The sequence below is a fragment of the Ambystoma mexicanum genome, chromosome 2p, assembly GCF_040938575.1.
Source record: "Ambystoma mexicanum isolate Mex_15411 chromosome 2p, UKY_AmexF1_1, whole genome shotgun sequence".
NCBI lineage: Eukaryota > Metazoa > Chordata > Amphibia > Caudata > Ambystomatidae > Ambystoma > Ambystoma mexicanum.
The window spans coordinates 15,892,038-15,911,248 of record NC_090923.1 but is presented as its reverse complement, the minus strand read 5'-3'; the positions used below and the strand labels follow the sequence as shown (position 1 = coordinate 15,911,248).

The window sequence follows — 19,211 nt, the reverse complement described above, 5'->3', positions numbered from 1 at the left end:
AAGCTCTTCGATATTTTGAAGAGCATGGAAAAGCCGGCCTCTCTCACCCCGCCTTTCATGCCCTCCGAGGAGGATTGTAACAAGGTGTCACAGGTCTTTCAAGCAAAAATAGAAAAAGCAAGACAGAACATTATCAAAGCCAGACTTATCGCTAAACAAGACACTGATCCCCCACTAACGGAGACTCTTGTCAGAGGACAGTTCTTCAAATTTAGCTCCATCTCAACAGAATGGGCAGAGATGTTAGAGGTGTTGAACAACATGAAACCAACCACTTGTGCAGAAAATATCCTGCCTCCTAGCATCATTCTCCAACATAAAGCTACCTTTGCGCCCATTCTTCAGAGAATAGTAAACGCCTCATTTAAAGAGGGCACAGTGCCGAGAGACATTAAGAAAGTTACTATCACCCCTCTTGTCAAAAAAGCAGGTCTGGATCCTAAAGATCCTGCAAATCTTCGCCCAATAACCAACTCAAACTTTGTTCTCAAGCTATTGGACAAGGTTGCTACACAACAACTGCAACAATTCGTTGAAAACGAGGAGATCCTGCATCGGCAACAATCGGGATTTAGAGCCTCCCATAGTACGGAAACAGCCATGCTGGATCTGCAGAACCAGATGCTTAGCTTAATAGATAAAGGCAAGTTAGGAGTGTTAATGCTTTTAGATTTAAGTGCCGCCTTTGACCTGGTGGATCACCACCTTCTCATCAAGGCACTCAGAGAGAATTTGGGATGTTCAGAAGGAGCCATAGATTGGCTTCTGTCCTTCCTTTCGGACCGTCAAGCCAGAGTCCATTGGGGCAGTAGCTTCTCCGATCCCTGTGATATTTTATTTGGAGTCCCACAAGGGGCCAGCCTGTCCCCAATGCTGTTCAACATATACATGCGCACTCTGTGCAGCTTACTGGTGAAGGAGGGGGTGTCGTTTACAAATTACGCAGACGACACCCAACTCATATTGGAACTGGATGGCAGCCATCATGACGCAGACAGTGAAGTAATAGCCAGGGTCTATAAGATAATTAATGCTTGGATGCAGACAAATTGGATGTGTCTGAACGACTCCAAAACTGAGCTTATACTGTTTGGATCTAGTCGTCAGCTTGCCAACTTGGGGGCAGAGTATAAGTCATTTAAAATCAAGAAAGCCACTATCCAGGTAGTCCAGAAAGTGAAGACCCTGGGAATGATGGTTAACGCAGTGGTAGACTCTCATGCTCAGACTAGCTATCTACAAAAAAACACAGCATATTACTTAAGGCTCATGAAAGCCATTAAGCCTTACCTTAATGAGGGCAACATGGCTACCATAGCCAGAGCCATTATATTATCAAGACTTGACTATGGTAATGCCCTGATGCTAGGGGCTTCCTCTAGGGATGTCTCTAGTTGTCAGGTGATTCAGAATAACGTGGTTAGGCTGATCAAAAATTTGAGGAAAAGAGACCATGTCACTAAAGATAGAATGGCGTTACACTGGCTAAGAGTAGAGGATCGTATAAAATTTAAAGCTCTCTGCCTGGTTCATAAATGCCTTTATGGCTCTGCTCCAGAGTATTTAAAAAAGAGGTTAGTGCTTCACACCCCCAGTAGAAGTCTTCGCTCCGGGGGTAAATGCCTGTTGATCGTTCCCAAGTTCAAGCTGAAATCGGGGTTGGGCAGCTCCTTTTTGGTTCAGGCGCCCAGCTTGTGGAATAGTGTTCCGGAAACACTCAGGTCTGAAACAAACCTTCTTGCTTTCAGGAAGGGTTTGAAAACATATCTCTTCAGATGATGAACCGGGATAAGTTGGATCAGGGACATCTTCAGGGTTCAGCTATGGACTGGCCTCTTTCTGTGTTCTACGTGTGTCTCTGTTCGTTTAAAGCGCCCTGATGCCCTTGGGCTACTGGCGCTATATAAAAATGAAATGAAATGAAATGAAACAAGGGCGGCTAGGACCATTCTCGAGGCTCAGACCTCATTGGGAGTGGTCGATGCTTGGAGACCACTGCACCCTCTGTCCCGAGAGTTTTCCTTCTACTCTACTGTGCACGATTCCCATTCGTTGATTGACGGAAAGCTATTGTCTGACACTCTTGTCGGACGGATTGACCGGATGTTGATCCTACACAGGACCTTCTCCGACCATTCTCCAGTCACTATCTCATTGCTTTGGGGTAGAGGAGGGGGGTTGGCGCGTTCAGGGAGACTTAAGCTGAATGCACTGCTGGACCCTGTCTTTAAGTCCAAGCTCGGATTGAGTATCAACAAATTCTTTGTAATCAATACTGGAATGGTAGACTCGCAGGCCACTCTATGGGAGGCCTTTCAAGCTTATATCCGGGGTGTCGTTCTGTCAAAAGAAGCTGAGATCCTTAGAGCAATCCGTAGGTCTATCCACGACAGTGAGAACCTACCTGCCCAACTTGAAGCGCAATACGCCTCATCCCCATCCACTACCACACTTAGCAAGATTAGAGCCAGCCTGGATGCCTTTAGAGACCATGTGGATCAGGAACGTAAGTTCCTTGATGATCCTCAATCGGTCAGACAGTATGGTGAGGGAGACTACTAGCCAGACTGGTACGTCAGGAAAGCGGCACTCACCACCTCCCCCTGATCGAGAGGGCAGATGGTACTCTGGTCCACACTGCTCACAAGGTTAACGGGGTGTTTTGCTCCTTCTACGAATCACTGTATGCAAACAATGACTCGTGCCCCCATCTGATATTGAAACGTTTCTGGATGAGCTTCCACTCTCAGTGCTATCGGGCGAAGCCAGGGAGACATTGGATCGCCCCTTTTGCAACTGAAGAAATACTGAGCGCCATTGACTCACTCTCAGCGGAGAAGGCCCTGGATCTGACGGGCTCACTACCAATTTTTATAAGCGCTATAAAGGGCGGCTAGCACCTCATCTGTCTGCTGTGTGAGAAGAGGCATGTGCGGTCCGGAATCTCCCCCCCTCGGTACATGAGGCAGTTATCTCTGTGCTGCTGAAGCCCGATAAACCAGTCACTCAATGTGCCCCTTTCACTGATAAATAGTGATTTCAAGATGTGTTGGCCCTCCGACTGAACCCGTACATGACCATTATCTTTCACCCGGATCAGGCTGGGTTTATACTGGGACGCTCTATGGTGCTAAACCTACAACGCCACTTTAACATCCTGGCCAGGATAGATCAGAGGACTCAGGCCGTAGCCACAAAGTTGGATATGCAGAAGGATTTTGATTTGGTCTTGTGGCGGTTTCTGTGGGCTGTTTTGGAGAAGGCCCCCGTTTCCGGTCATGGGTGAAACTGTTGTACGCTTCCCAGGTGGCCAGTGTCTGCACTGGAGACCTTCAGTCTGCCCAATTTGAGATCGCAATAGGGACTAGATGTCAGGTAGAATCCTCATTTATGGCTAATTTCCCTCACCTAGTGAGTCCCCCAGCAGCTTTTCTGGACTTCTGGAGTTTATTTTTTTCCACTTGGTAAGAGTGAGAGCTTTTCCCCCACTCTTACCTGTGTTTTGCTATGTGGTTCCATCTGTTTTTGTGAGTGTGGACTCTGAAGTGCACCACTTCAGTAGCCCCCTTCTTTGTGTGTGTCACACAGCACCTTCAGTGCCGTGGCATGGGTGTCTTTGAGACTTCCCTCGACTCCATTTCTGAGGCGACTACTGTCCCCCAGAAAAATGTAAAGTTACCATTAACTTTACTTAGTCAATCTACCACAGATCCAGTACACCCCATCTTCCAGGGAGTACTGGAAAGGGTTAACTCGTATCTCTTTTTATCTGTACCTCCTAGAGCATTGTTTCGCTCTTTTAACATTTAGACTTGGCTGGTGGCAGTGGTTTCTACCCTAAATTTTCTACCTCGATTATATTAGATAAACGTGGTACTGTTCTTGGCTATTATATTAGCCCCGAACATGAACCTGCTTGACCAAATCATCTTTCTTTTGGCTCCGGTTGGGTTTATTTGCCATTTCTTTTTGTTAAAGTCCTTCTTGTGTTTTACTTTGCGCGGCAAACCAGGTTCGCCTTGTTTGTTCACTGTCTTTTGGCGGGCTTCTGCTCAGAAGCTCTACTCAAGGCGCGTGGGTGTCTAGGTGGGCTGAATGTGAGGGAAGGGTGTAGTCACCCCCTGCACAGGGTATCCTAGGAAACCCAAGTCGCACTTTGTCATAATTGGCCAGGGTAGTTGTCCGGGCTGGACAAACCCCCTGCTGGGTGATTGACAGCCAGGCTGCGTGAATGGGGTTTTTTCACATAAAAGGCAGGTCTCTTGGGCTAGAAGTCAGAGTCGCCACTGGAACTACAAGGAACCGAAGAGAAGCGGAGAGAATGACGGCTGCTGCAATTACCCCGTCCCGGTGAAGCCCTGCTGCAGTCCTGAGCTATATGCCCTTCAACGACTCAGAGAAGATCCAGTCCGGCGTCTTCTTCCCTTGAGCTTGGTGGGGATAACCAGCTCATCTTCTTCAGCGAGAGGATCCTCTTCCGTTGTCGAAATCGCTGCACACTGCTGTAGTGGGCCGGATAGCCACCTGAAGAGCCTCTCCTGTTTTTACGGAGCACACCTTTTATTCTGTGTCGCTGCTGCCGGGCTCATCCCTGTTTGATGCAGACCCCCTTCAGACGTCCTTCCTTCTCGACGAAGCTCCAGGAATCATGGGTCTGTGGGAAACCAAAAGGAACAACTGCCGCCCTGGCCAGCTGCACCATTGGAATAAGGTACTGTGTTCTGCTCGAGGAAACTGGGTGAATCCCTTTTCTTCATTTTCAAGGCTTGCCCTTGTCTTCCCTCCTTCTTATAACTTTTGCTTCCGAACATTGACAATATCCAAGTACTTTTGGCTGCATTGAATCGTGAACTGTCTGACCGTGTGATCTTTGGCAACTGGCCCCGGTGTCTTTCGACCCTGGCTCCGGCCCTTTGACTTTTGAACTCCTGTCTCTGAGTGTTTCTTGATTCTGCCTGCCTAACCAAAATATTGCCTGTGATTTTTGCCTCCAACTCCCTCTGGGTATCTCAGGTGCTAAGTCTGTTATTGTCCCGGTAGCATTTAATGTCACGGATACGCATTTAGTTAGTAGACCGAACTGTCAAAAAGTGATCGCAATCGTATTCGCGGTAATGTGTTTTGTGCCTAATACCGGTTCATCCCAACACATGATACTTACCTTGAGACTTACTGTACAAAGTGAATTGAGTAGTTGTAGTATATTTAACGTGTGGTTTTTATTGAAGTTTCATAGAAGTGTTGTGTTTATAACGAATGGTTTAAAAATAAATGTACTTATATTTTTCTACCTGAAACCTTGAGTCAGTGTTTGCTTGAGTAACAGTAATTGTGGTCCCTTTGTGTAATCTCTGCTACTGCTCATATACTCTTGAGATAAGCCTGGCTGCTCTGCCACTGCTACCACTATGACATAGTAGTACGGGCTTGCACCAAAGGTAAAACTTGTATCACCACCTGTAGTCTTAATTGTGTGTAGTGGTCCCTAAGGGCACTGCACAGGATTCTGCCTAACACTAGACAAGGCTGCCCCTTTTCACCTTTGATATTTGCAGTGGATATTGAGCCCCGGGCTTACAGGTTTCGCCAGAGACACGCCCACAGAGGCGTGAAACTCACAGGTGCACCAGTGATAATTTCTCTTTACGCTGATGATGCACTGCTCTACGTCGCACCCCTGATGAGAACCTGGTGCCAATCTTTCAGGATATCGGCAGACTATCTGGGCTTAAGGTTAATTGCTCAAAGTCCGAACTGTTCCCCCTGACTGACGCTACTAGGGCACCACGAGACCTCCTAGGGTTTGTTTGTTTCCCGCTAGAGATAAAATAGCTGGGTGTGGTTTTACACGCAACCAGACCTCGCTAGCAACAGCAACTTTGGGGGCTATCTTTCGTCACTTGAACGGAAACTGAATGGCTGAACCAAATTACCAATCACAAATGGCTGGTCCTGGTTGCATTCCTCAAAAAGGTGGTGCTTCCACAGCTTTTATACAGATTCCTGAATGTTCAGCTCTGGCTGGGGATCCCGTTTTTCAAGCATCTCACTCTGGCGATTAACAGCTTCATTTGGCACTCCGGCACGATCCGGTTGAAATGGGACACTCTAGCGAGACCGTACAACCAGAGGGGGATGGCTGCCCCAAACATCAAGAGGTGCTGGATAGCTGCTCAAGCTCACTTTACCACATTCTGGTTTGACCCTCTCAGCTCTCACCCTCCTGTAAAACTGGAACACCAGACGGTAGAGCACTGTGACGTCCGCTCCCTAGTCCTCCCCCCTATGAACCGACAACTGGAAGCTACCGACCCAACTGGGGTGACAATAACTGCTTGGGGCAGACTATGGAAACAGATTGGCATCCCCTGCCCATTCCACAGTAACCTCCCCCTCGGGAACTGTCTGCCACAACTACATGTCACTGTTCTACGGCGGGATGTGGCCTCCTGCGAGATGTCTTCACATTGAGATCCTTCATTGAGTGGAGGGATCTGCCCGAAACCTTGAGAGCACACCCCTGCAGATGGCTGCATTATGCTGGCCTTCGTCGGAGGCTTAAGAGCGATGATCCACTTTTGACTTCGGTTAGGGAAGCCATCTCCTCTCACGGGGGGTGTCCAGACTATACGGGCTTCTACAAGAGCAGGCACGCCAGCCACTGAATAGGCTATGCGTGGCTTGGAGCAGAGACCTGGGGATTGACATAACGGACAAAACCTGGGAATATATGTGCGCCCGCACTCATGAGGTATCCTCCAAGTCAGGATTCCGCTTAATCTAATTTAAAGTCTTACATAGGTACCACTATACACCCGCTAGATTGCACCGCATGTCGAGGGAGCGTTCCTCTGAGTGCCCTAGATGCAACACTGATAATGCAGGATCCATTCACATGCTCTGGGCCTGTCCTAGGATATCTGCCTTCTGGCTGGGAGTTTGTGAGGCTGTGTCACAGATGGTTGACTGTATTGTTGAGCCGAGCCCTATGGCTTGTTTATTTCATGATTTCCCTCACCTCCTTCGCTGCCATAGGAAGTTGGCCGGTCTGGCTGGTATCAGCGACACGCACCCTGCAGCCCCCACTATAGACCGCCGGCTTCCTTCACTCTGTTACCTGGGCCTCGGACATGGAAGGACGCTGGTCTGCTCTACAGCTGTTGACCTGCACTCATTGATTACTGAAATGATGACGGCCCTGATTCCCCCTCAGCTTCCGAACTGTTGCCCGACCCTTGTCCCAAACCCAGTGGTCTAAACTGTGCATGATATCTGTATCCGACCCTGTGTGGTCACTCTGTTGAGACCTATGCTGCTAAATATTGCCCGTCTGTCCATGTTGTAAAGTCAAGCATGTCAAATAAAGGTTTAAAAAAAATAAAACAAGAAAATACCCTGTCAAAGACTTTAAGCAAGGGGAAAGAAATTCATTATAGTAAAAGAGGTTCAAGTTCCTAGCTGGCCTAGTGTTACTAGTAATTCAAATTACGAATCTTTGTATTCCTGGAAATAAAACCTCCAGGATGACCAAATGTGGAAGAATGACGGAATATCCGTTTACTGGACTGGAGGACACCCGTTACTAAAAGTGATTCTGGCAGTGTTGCCACACTGAACACTGGCCGATGGCGTCTTCTGGGGTTAAGGCTTCTTTTCTTAGTAAACCTCTTTGGGCATCGGACACTTTTATATTCTTACAAACCCCACTTATCAACTTTATTTGGTAGCCCCTTAGCCTATTGACTGTGCCTTCATCCAGCAGGACTTTCACTTTGTTTCTGGGCTTCTGTGCCCATTGAGTGCATTTTGTGACTAATAGCAACTTTGGTGAGGATGTGGTCGATAGTGTAGGTTGGCTTGTTACGGGTAACTACAACTTGGATAATTAAACCAGCAAATGCGAGGCCACTTTCTTGCTATCATGTTGCTGTTTAGAATCCTATGAGCGAGATGAGGCAAATGTCAGCTGTGTAATCAATGTGGAGAAAAGATCAGAGAACTCCTCCTACTGTGGACCAATGGTCTCGGCCACAGTGCATCTTTCTAATTGGTTAATTTCACTGATTACTTCCAAATCTTCTTCTAAAGGCTTCTTATTCAAGAGCAGGTCTCCCAATGCTTCCTAAATAATTGGGCCTGGGCAAATTATAAAGCCAAATGTCTGTTTAGTTGCAACACTTTCAGTAATGACTTATTAATACATTTCAGTGGCAACTCGCCTCCCTTGGCATCCACCACAGTCTTATTTAATTAATGGACATATATAAACATGGTCAATAATAGTAATTTTCTTCATAGAACAATAAGGTGTTCATTTTAACTTTCTGCTGCTTTCTAAAACTCTTATCTGAAAAGATGTGTGAATATTGCTTTCTTTCTCTGTGCCTAAGTGCTGAACTGCAGTTTATCACATGCTTTGAATTAAATGTACACCAGTGATGGTCTTGTTCTTTTGTAGAAATGTAATAACACTCATTTTTCTTTCAATTAACTTTTTACAACAGGGCCTCTTATTGCAACCACTGTATGTTCATTGCGGACCAAAGAAAAAGCAGAGATGTGCCCTGTGGACAACCAGTTCTATGAGAGCAAACACAGGATTAATCACCCCCCAAGTGAGTAAGAATCAGTCATATTAACTGATTAACTGTGACATGCATGTGATGTGTACACTGGAAAACACCATAAACACATATGCACACGCTCTTCCCTTACTTGACAATCCCCTATGTACACAGTCATAGGTCGTTTATTGGGAGACAGGGGGCAGGTACGATTAGTGAACGAGAGATGGTGTAAGGTCACTTAAAGAATCAGAGATGATCATGCAAGACACACTGGATGAAAATCAGCATCTCGACTGATTGATGTCTGACTCTTGAAGGTGAAAGACTGTTAGATAAACAGTAACCTGGAGGATAGTTAAAGCATTGCTTGTTCATTACGAGCACATGAACCCCCTACAAACTCTACACTCGACGTTTCTGTTAGAGATACATTTCTGTTCTGGATCCGCTGACAGAACACGCAAGGACAGACTTTATCGACCCAACGACTTGGCAAGGTTATAAAAGGTAACTCACACAGGAGAATACATACTTGTGATGGCAGCGTTGTCCACTGATCCTGGTGCTCACACAGAACTCGAGGAATGCTAAGTAACCAAGTGCGGAAAACTCGATATCTGACAATGATTGAAGGAAATCAAAGCGGAAGCAGTGATTATTGAGACAGGAGGGAAGATGGCCGCAGAAAACTGCAAGTCCGCAACAGAGATACAGGATGGAGGCATCCCAAGGAACAAGCTCTGGGTGCTGCAAGAACTTCACCCAACAGTGTCAAGTCAACGAACGAGAAATAGATGTTGAAAGGAAGCAAATATGTGTGAATAGGGGATCCGCTGCAACTTGAGAAGGATGCTAAACATTGTAATCTACCCATGAATCCTCACGACAGGGGCATGGATCCGCAGTGATCTCTTTAAAAGGCTTCTCTCTGAATGAAAGCAGAGCCCAGCTCTGATTATTGTGACCAATCCCAAGATGTCGTTGCTGCTTCCTTAGTGAGAGCCCCTTCCCATTGGGCCAGGGAGGTGAGGCCGCTGCCTGATAGTCCCCCTGGGCGTGGTACCCAGCATGTTTCCGCAGGGAGAGCACCTTCCCATGAGGTCAGGGAGGTGAGGCCGCTGCCGGATACTCCCCCTGTGGGTTGTACTTTGAGTGTTTCCGCAGGGAGAGCCCTTCCCATGAGGCCACAGAGGTGAGACCGCTGCCTGATAGTCCCCCCGGGGGTGGAACTCAGCGTGTTTCCACAGGGAGAGCCCCTTCCCATTGGGCCAGGGAGGTAAGGCCGCTGCCTGATAGTCCCCCCGGGGGTGGTACTCAGCGTGTTTCCGCAGGGAGAGCACCTTCCCATGACGCCAGGGAGGTAAGACCGCTGCCGGATACTCCCCCTGGGGGTGGTACTCAGCATGTTTCCGCAGGGAGACCACCTTCCCATGAGGCCAGGGAGGTAAGGCCGCTGCCTGATACTCCCCCTGGGGGTGGTACTCAGCGTGTTTACGCAGGGAGAGCCACTTCCCGTGAGGCCAGGGAGGTGAGACCACTGCCTGATAGTCCCCCTGTGGGTTGTACTTTGAGTGTTTCCGCAGGGAGAGCCCTTCCCATGAGGCCACAGAGGTGAGACCGCTGCCTGATAGTCCCCCCGGGGGTGGAACTCAGCGTGTTTCCACAGGGAGAGCCCCTTCCCATTGGGCCAGGGAGGTAAGGCCGCTGCCTGATAGTCCCCCCGGGGGTGGTACTCAGCGTGTTTCCGCAGGGAGAGCACCTTCCCATGACGCCAGGGAGGTAAGACCGCTGCCTGATAGTCCCCCTGGGGGTGGTACTTAGCATGTTTCCGCAGGGAGAGCCACTTCCCGTGAGGACAGGGAGGTGAGGCCGCTGCCTGATAGTCCCCCTGGGGGTGTTACTCAGCGTGTTTACGCAGGGAGAGCCCCTTCACATGAGGCCAGGGAGGTAAGGCCGCTGCCTGATAGTCCCCCTGGGGGTGGTACTCAGCATGTTTCTGCAGGGAGAGCCGCTTCCCGTGAGGCCAGGGAGGTAAGGCCGCTGCCTGATAGTCCCCTGGCAGTGGTACTCAGAATGTTTCTGCAGGGAGAGCCGCTTACCGTGAGGTCAGGGAGGTGAGGCCGCTGCCTGATACTCCCCCTGGGGGTGGTACTCAGCGTGTTTCCGCTGGGAGAGCCGCTTCCCGTGAGGCCAGGGAGGTGAGGCCGCTGCTTGATAGTCCCTCTGGGGGTGGTACCCAGCGTGTGGATCTCATGGGGTGGGAAACCCCCTATGGGACAAGTATTGACTATTGTGGGAGAATGCAGTATCTGCCTAATATGTACACTTCTCCTTAATCCCCACTCTCTCCATCCCTACCCAACTATCCCATGTACATGTCTCACACCCATAGTAGTAAAAGTACTGGACTATGAAGAACACCTCCAACCCAATTGCCAATAATGAGACGAGGAAGATGTGTGGAGGCTTAAAGGTTTCCTTTATGAACCAAATTGAATTGTCTGGTGGTTGCCAACTTCCTATTGGCCAAGGTGAAATAGAAATAGAAGAGGAAAACCAGGAAGTGTTGCCAAACCCCGTCTTAAGTAGTCAAGAGCAGCTAAGCTGTGCTCTGCTGAGAAGGGGCTGTGGACTGGTTCTTCCAACAGAGAGAGGGGAACCTTTGAAAGCCTGAAAAGTGTGAAGAACTGTGGAAAGCTGGAGGATTCTTCACTGGAGGAATCTAAGTCGGATCCTCCCTGGAGAAACCAAGAACATAGAGGACCCTCACTGCGGAGAACAGCAGGGGGTGACAGGAGCGCTGGAAGGCAAGAAGCACAGTGTTCAGAGGAAATACCAAGAGATTGAGAACCGAGAGGCTAATTGGGGAGGGCGCCGGCAGCTCATCATTGCGGGAACATGCCTTTCAGGGTCAGAAGCCGCAGAGCCTCTACAATACACCAGAGAGAGCTCCACAGCACCAGAGAGCCAAAGAGAGACACAGGGAAGCCTGTGAATGCACAGGCTGCATCCAAAACCCTAAAGGTATTTGGGTGGCTGAGCCTATGGCTGGGGGTCACCCGAGGATACAAGGAACCCTAAATACAACCGTGCATGGAAAGTGGAGGAGAGACGATAACCCCTACTGGAATTTAAGTGAAACATAGTCAAGCCACTATAACAAAGAGAATTGGGTCTGGGACCCTTACAGGAGAGGGCATATCACGTAACCAGAATACCTCATCTTCTTTGTGACAGTGCTTGGAGAGAAGACGACCCAGGGCTGTCACATATTAGAAGAGAAGGTGAAGAGAACTGTGAAAGTAATTGCTGCAAACGTAGTACTTGGCATGAGAGTAAACCATGTCTGCCTGTGAGATTAAGTGACCGTGAAGGGAATTGTGAGAGTAATACATGTGAATGCAGAACTTGGCAGGCGGGTAAACCAAGTCTGTGTTTGGGATGAAGAGACCTGGTAGAGAAGGGAACTATGTCGGTCAACCAGGATCAGGGTACCACCACAGTTTGAAGGAGCCTCTGAACCACTCTTCTTCGTCAAAGTACCTGGCAGCAAAAGGATAACAGGTCTGCCAATCAGGGTCTGGGACCCCCAGAGATAGAGAAGAAACCTGAGGAAGGCTTGGGAGGCGAGACATTCCCAATTGCTATAAGCCTGAGGAAGGCTGGGGAGGCGAGACATTGCCCCACCAATTGCTGAACTGTGTCATAAACCTGAGGAAGGCTGGCGACGGGAGATATTTTCCCAACAGTTGAAACTGACCTTAGAGAACTTTAAAACCAAGAACTGCCTTTTGCACAGGGGAAGAGAGTCATTCCTCTGGACCAGGAAGATCTCCTTTTGAGTTAGTTCAGCGTAAAGTGCGAGGGACACATATAGGATTCTGACATATGACCGTGGACTCTTGACTTGACATCCTGACTGAGACATTCGTATTTTTGTTTGAGGCAGGGAAACCCCTCTTAGAGTTAGGGAAAAATAGGGTTTTCTTTTCATTTTATCGCTTGAATAAAAGTCAGTAACACCCACTATGACCCCTTTGCATGAGAGTCTTACTTCTGCACCCTCAGAATCCACCTTCTGAAGCACATACTGAGGTCCATCACACTCTCCCCCCATCTACACTACAACAACCCTGAGCCCCGTGCAATAGGAACCCAACCTTTGCTCTAAGTCTGCACTACACAGGTTGATAGCGTGTGGAGCAGCCAGGCTTATCTCAAGAGGGGTCAATGTGAGCTGTAGGGGAGTTACACAGAGGTTCACAGTGACAAGTATCCAAATAAACTCTTACACACAAAGTTTTGTGATTAAACAATTATTGATGTATTTAACAGTCAGTTTGAATAAGCCTTCTTCAGAAGGGGCAATATAATAGTAACACACACATACACTCCAAAATACACATTCTTAGTTTCCCTAAATCAGCAAATACCCATTTGGGATGGCACACAGACACTTCCTATGCCCTCATGTGACTTAAATATCAGGATACTGTGGACATGAATATATCACTGTTGCATTTAGCGCAATACTAATAGGAGTATGTCAAAGAAAAACATTATTAGGATAAAACAAGAGATCTCACAAATGTTCTGAAGCAGGTAAGTAATTTTGTAACCCCCAATGCAAAGTAAGTTTACCCCTTCCTGGCAGGAAGATAAAACACAATGTCAGAGGGAAGAAGAGTTATTCAGGGAGCCAGGCCAGGCCAAAGTCAATTGGGCAAAAGTCTAGGTGAGCTGAAGCAATTCTTGCAGGTAAGTAGTCACAATGTTTTAGAAGTCTTTGTAGAAAAGAAGAAATCAAAGTAGGGCCACAAGCCGCTTAGGCTTGTGAGGTAAAGAAGCTAATAGCAACTCTACAAAAGCAACCAAGACAAGTCTCCACTGAGAACAAGTGAGATTACACAGCAAGAGGTAAATTCTCTTAGACTGTACAGTACCTTTGGTTAGAAGAAAAACGGTTCCACCTGGCTTCTGTCCCTGTGCAGCTCTGCAGATCCTATGTTCCTGGGCCTCAGTCGTGGGGACAAGAGGGAGTACGTCTGGAGGACTCCTACACTGCAACGGGACGGTCAGCGACAGAAGAGGAACAACTTCTATTCAGTGGCACTTCAGTGGCACTTCGCGGTTTCAGCTCCTCATGTCTCAGCAAATAGCTCCACTTTAGACTTTTGGCTGTGGAGATGGGCTTTCCTTGCATCTGGGGTCCATCACTCTGTTGAGGTGGCTCAGGCTCGGTCAGTCCTGCTTCCTGGGAGTCCGGAGGATCTTCCTGGAGCTCTTGGCCAATTTGAAAGCAAGGCACACGATCTGGTGTTCCTGTCACAGGTTCTTCGGTTCCAGCAGCAATTGCAGTGGAAATGCAACCCGCTTCGAGAGGATGTCCAGGTGGCTTACTTTGGAGTTGATTGGTCCCACCAACTCAAGTCGTCCTTGCAGGGCTTCTCTAGCCGAGACGAATTCAGAGCTTCAGCACAGCAGCAGGGCTTCACCGGGCAAACCAATGGTACAGGAGTTGCAGCAGGCGTCTCTTCCAAGTTCCTCTTCGGTTCCTTCGTCCAGTGGTCAACTCTGCCTTCCAAGCCAAAAAGCCTCGTCTTTTATGCAGGTTTGTCCCATTAATTCCAGCCTAGCCGTCAGTCACCCAGCAGGGTGGCAGTCCTTGCTTGACAGCCAGCTGGCCAATCACCTAGGAATGCATTCTTCTTTCCTAGGAGACTAAGTACAGGGAGTTTCGGGCACCTCCCTCGCTTCCTACCCCCGCCAGACACCCAGGAGCCAGAGGCGGGCTTCACTTGTGAATCTCTCCAAAGGCAAAATGAACAAAGGGACCAAACCTGGTCTGGCGTGCAGAGCAAATCTCAAGAACCGAAACAACAAGAAACGGCGAAAAAAGAAGACCAAGGCCATTTTGACAAAAATGGCACCCTTGGGTGCTTTACTGCAGCTACGATCGCAGCTTTCAGGCAGAATTATTTGCCGTATCCTTTGGGAACACCACACACAATTAAGACTACAAGTGACAATACAAATTCAGCTTTGGTACAAGCCTGTACTACACAGTAAAAGTGGTAGTGATGGCTGAGCAGCCAGACTTATCCCAAGAGAAAGTGAGCAGTATCAATAGCTACACAAAGGACAGCAATTATTATGATGCAAACAAACACTGACTCAAGGTTTCTGAGTAAAAGAATATACATTTATTTATACATCAGTTGTCTAATATTTCACTGAAGTAAAGCAGTTTAAAAATCACACTCTTAATACACCACACCACTTGCAATAGGTTCCAGCCAAGTTAAGCTCACAAATGAAGTGGGAGCAAATTGGCACTCCAGAGATTTAAAAGGGAAGGGAAGCCAAAGTTAGGCAGAAATTGAGCAGCACCAATAGGTAAGTAAGCAGGGCAATCTAGAAAGAGGAACTACAGTGATAGAATCAAATCAAAAAGGCTTAGGGCCAAAGTCAATAGGACAAAAGTCTGTTTGCTCAAGATCACACAGCTCAGGGTAGTTCGCGGTTAAGTCTTTGCCAAGAGTTCCGGACGAAGTTGGTCGGCAGAAAGGTTATTTCAAAGAGTAGAGAAGGACAAGACCTCGAATTGGAGAAAGATTTCACACACTTTGTCCTTGGCTGAACGAAACAAACAACCGGATTTGCACAATACCTTTAAATGGAGAAGAAGCTGTAGCTGAGGCGGATGTTCCTGGCAGATCCTGCAGGCTCACGGTTCCTGAAGCGACTGTCGGACTGACATGAAGTAGGAAGACTGGAGGGTCCTGCACTATCCAGGGAAGAAACAAGCAGTAGAGCAAAGCAACAAATAAAAGGTGCGCTCCTTAAAACCCAAGCAGGGTCCGACCTTCCTGGCTATCCGGCCCACTGTAGCTCTGTACAGCGAATTCGACCAGAGGAGGGAGTCTTGGCTTGTAGTTTAGGCAAACTGGTTGGTCCCACGAGCTCAGGGGAAGAAGATTCCGGGTGGATCTTCTCTGTCGTTGGAGTTTGAGGATTCGGACCCGCAGCAGGGCTTCACCGGGCGGTTCAGTCGTTGTAGGTGTCCTCTTCTGTCAGCTCCTCATCGGTTCTTTCGTTCCAGTGGCAACTCTGCCTTTCCAGACCAAGAGACCTGCTTTTTATGCAGTTTTCCCCCATTCACACAGCCTGACTGTCACTCACACAGCAGGGTGGCTGTCCCGCCGGGACAGTCACCACAACCAATCACATCAGAGTGCGACATGGGTCTCCAAGGAGACCCTGTGCAGGGAGTCCAAAACCCCCCCCTCACATCCTGTCCCCCACAGACATACAGGTACCTAGGGAGGGCTTCTGTATAGAAGCCCGTGAAAGACGGTGAACAAAGGAATCATCCCCGGTTTGGCACACAGAGTAAAACACGAGAAAGACTTTTACAACAAGAAATGGTGAATAGACCCAGCCGGAACCGTAATAAAACATATATGGTCTAGCTGGTTTACGTTTGAGGCTACCAAGATAGCCTAAAACAATACCATGATTATTTAAGATAGAGGGTAGTTACCACTGCCACCAGCCAAGTCTTGATGAAAAGGGAGCAAAACAATGCTCCAAGAGAGACAGACAAAAAGGGATAAGTATTAATCCTGTCCAGTACTCCATGTAAGATGGGGTGTACTGGGTCTGTGGTTTTACAGAGGCTAATAATGTTAACGGTAACTTTATATGTTCTGGGAGACAGTAGTTGTCCCAGAAAATGGAGTCTGAGTTGGGAAGTCTAAAAGACAACCCTGTGTCACTGCACTGAAGGTGCTGTGTAACACACAGTAAAAAGATGATGCCTGTGGAGTAGGTGAGGCTCCACAGTGTATGAACACAAAAAAATTTTAAACACACAGAGCAAAAACACATGTAAGAGTGGGTAAAAAAGGCTCACACTCTTACCAGGTGAAAAAAATAAATCCTAGAAATCCAGCAAAGCTGCTGAGGGACTCAGTAGGTAAGGGAAATTAGCCATTCTGGAGAATTCTCCCTAACAGCAGCCCGTGGTAAAAGCACACCACGGTAGTTAAAAGTAAACCACTGCCACCAGCCATTCATTGACGGAAGGGTAACATAAAAATGTTACATAAGAAACTAGACAAAGGGGATACTAAGTAACCCCTCCAGCACCCTATGGTACGATAGTGAGTGCTGGGTCTAGAAAGTTACAAATGTAAGTAAAGTCAATTTCACTTCACTGCTCTTGGAAACAGTAGTTATCCAAGAGAGAGGTGTTTAAACCTTGGGAAATCTGAAAGACTTTCCTGTGCCACTGCACTGAAGGTGCTGTGTTACACAATGTAAAGATGATGGACCTGATTACGAGGCTGGCGGTAGCCGTGCTGTAGTACAGGCACGGCAGCCGCCGGTATACATTTTTTTCCGGCCCCCAGAAAAGGGCAATTACCAGGTCATGATGACCTTGCTGGACCCAGTAATTGCCCTTTTCTGGGCACCAGAAAAATATGTTCCCCATTCCCATTCAATCGCAATGGGGAGGGTGGTAGCACTGGTACCGTTAATAGCGGTACCGGTGCTACCGTCATGTTCTGCTCGCCGGTGCTGGTACGGCCAACAGGTCAGACCTGGGTTTGCCAGACTCCATAGTTAACAAAGAAACACAGAGTTCAAATCACATAAAGATACATGAGAGAGTGGGAGAAAAGGGTCTCACTCACTCCAGGTTAAAAATTAAAAGTCCTAAAATCCAGCAAAGTTGCAGGGGGTCTCTAAGGTAGAGAGGAAGTAGCACATTTCTGAGAATTCTCCCTAACATCTATATAGGGTGGATGTGGCTTAATGGTATATCTTCAGGTAAAAGATCCCCTGTCTTTCATGAACATGTGATGTTTGCTCACACTGCGGCCGGTTTGCAGAGACCACGGGCCGCAAAGAGAATCATAAGAAGCTGCATGTGTTCAGAATCAGTCTTGAGCGCCCTGAGACCTCTGAGTTAGTGTGCGCTATATAAGAACTTATTTACTTAGTTCATCTTTAAAATAAAATCACTGATCATTTAAATCAACATGGAAACGTAGATTCTATTGAGTCCCCTAAGAAGTACATTCAAGAATACAAACCATGTCGATATAGAGGGGTTACACTTGTAAGGTTTGGGTATATTACTATTACAATTATTATTCATTATTGTATAGCACCAGCCTAGCTCCGGAGCATCAGAGGATGGCGATGTACATGTCATACGTTGGTGCAGTAATTTATGAAGGTGTAAACTCAAGGAAACATTAGTTACAGCTATCACAGTGCAATATACGGAAGGGGGTGCACGAGAACACCAGAGTCTAGGTTACTCCAAGTTGCTGTTGGACGAGCCAGGTCTTCAGTTCTTTCCTAAACTGGCGTCTTTGATAATATTACCAAATGGTTGAATATCTCAAGGAAAAAAAGGATGGGCACAGATAGGCAGCATCACGTTCTCACACCAGGGAGTGGTTTGATAAATGGGGAATGTGAGAGCTGGTTAGACATCAGTACTGTACCTTTCAGCTCCTTACATTGGCATTCTTAGGATGATACCGTACCTGCCCTGTTGGCAAAATAGTCTTTATATCAAGCATTTCTACTCAACCACTTGTGGAGACCGGAAAAAGAATGTGTCTCAGAGGACTCTGGTGTCCAGCCACAGTAGAAACACTGTTTGCTGTCTCTTCTACTTAGTTCTCTTAACTCGTCTCTATTATTGAGCCTCTCCTAAATGGTGCGCATAATATATTGTGTGTAGTATATCGCAACTTGGTCAATCCGTGTTTTCTGTAACATGAATCCAAGAGACACCCAGTGGGACCTTGCTACAGTGGCCTACACTCAATTCTATGATTTACTTGTGCCACTGATTACTAGCAGTGCAGCATAAGAAGTGTGAGAAGCTGAAAGGTCTCCTTGGTTGATGACTGAGCATCCACTGTTGCTCTTTCATAAGATCTGAGCCAAACCAAAGGTGGACAGAGAAAGTATAAGTGTGCTTCTGGGCCCCTTCAAATATTCAATTATTCACATGGGGGAAAAGCTGGCTTCCTTCACGCCTTCCGCTGCGCCACCTCTGCACTTTAGATTTTGGGGAAATCAGACTCTCTCAGGACAGGCAGTGGAAATCTGCTTGGACAAAGTCCTGGTGTCCCTTATGTTCACCCACTTCTGTCTGGATTGCCACCACTGTGATCTGCTGCTGCGGCTACTTCTGCGACCAATGAGTTCACAGTTCCATCTCCATCTCCTTCTAATGGCCTGCACCTGAGGGGGTCTTTTAGACCTCTATTTGTCCCTCAAGTGCTGGTCATTAGGCTTAACAGGCTGATTAATATTACAGCATTCCTCTTCAGCCCTCTTCCTTGTCCCGGTATTCAGGGGAGTATGGGACTTGTAGTCCCAAGCAATAAAATTAGGTATTTTTATAAAATTCCTATTTTTGAAGGTATATCTATTGTTCTTAGTTTTATTTGAAAAGAGGAAGGCAATTTGTTTCAGCCATTATTTATAGGTTTCCTCTTCCTGTACCTTTGGGAGTAATGTGGATTTTATTTTATACTTTAGAGGTTTCAAATGGTCTTTCCTTCCTTGTAGTATTTAAAGGTGTAACATCACCTTTAGTTACATGCACAGGTT

General features: G+C 47.4%; 1 protein-coding gene across 5 annotated transcripts in view; it reads left to right on the top strand.

Annotated features, from left to right (window-relative positions):
- Positions 1–19,211, top strand: part of LOC138566145 (zinc finger protein 282-like) — a 275,807-nt gene that overhangs the window by 178,845 nt on the left and 77,751 nt on the right. For all 5 annotated transcript variants that reach the window (XM_069643158.1, XM_069643157.1, XM_069643156.1 and 2 more), the window contains exon 3: positions 8,505–8,615. In XM_069643158.1, coding sequence (XP_069499259.1) covers positions 8,505–8,615 — 111 coding nt within the window. The remainder of the gene's footprint in view (positions 1–8,504; positions 8,616–19,211) is intronic.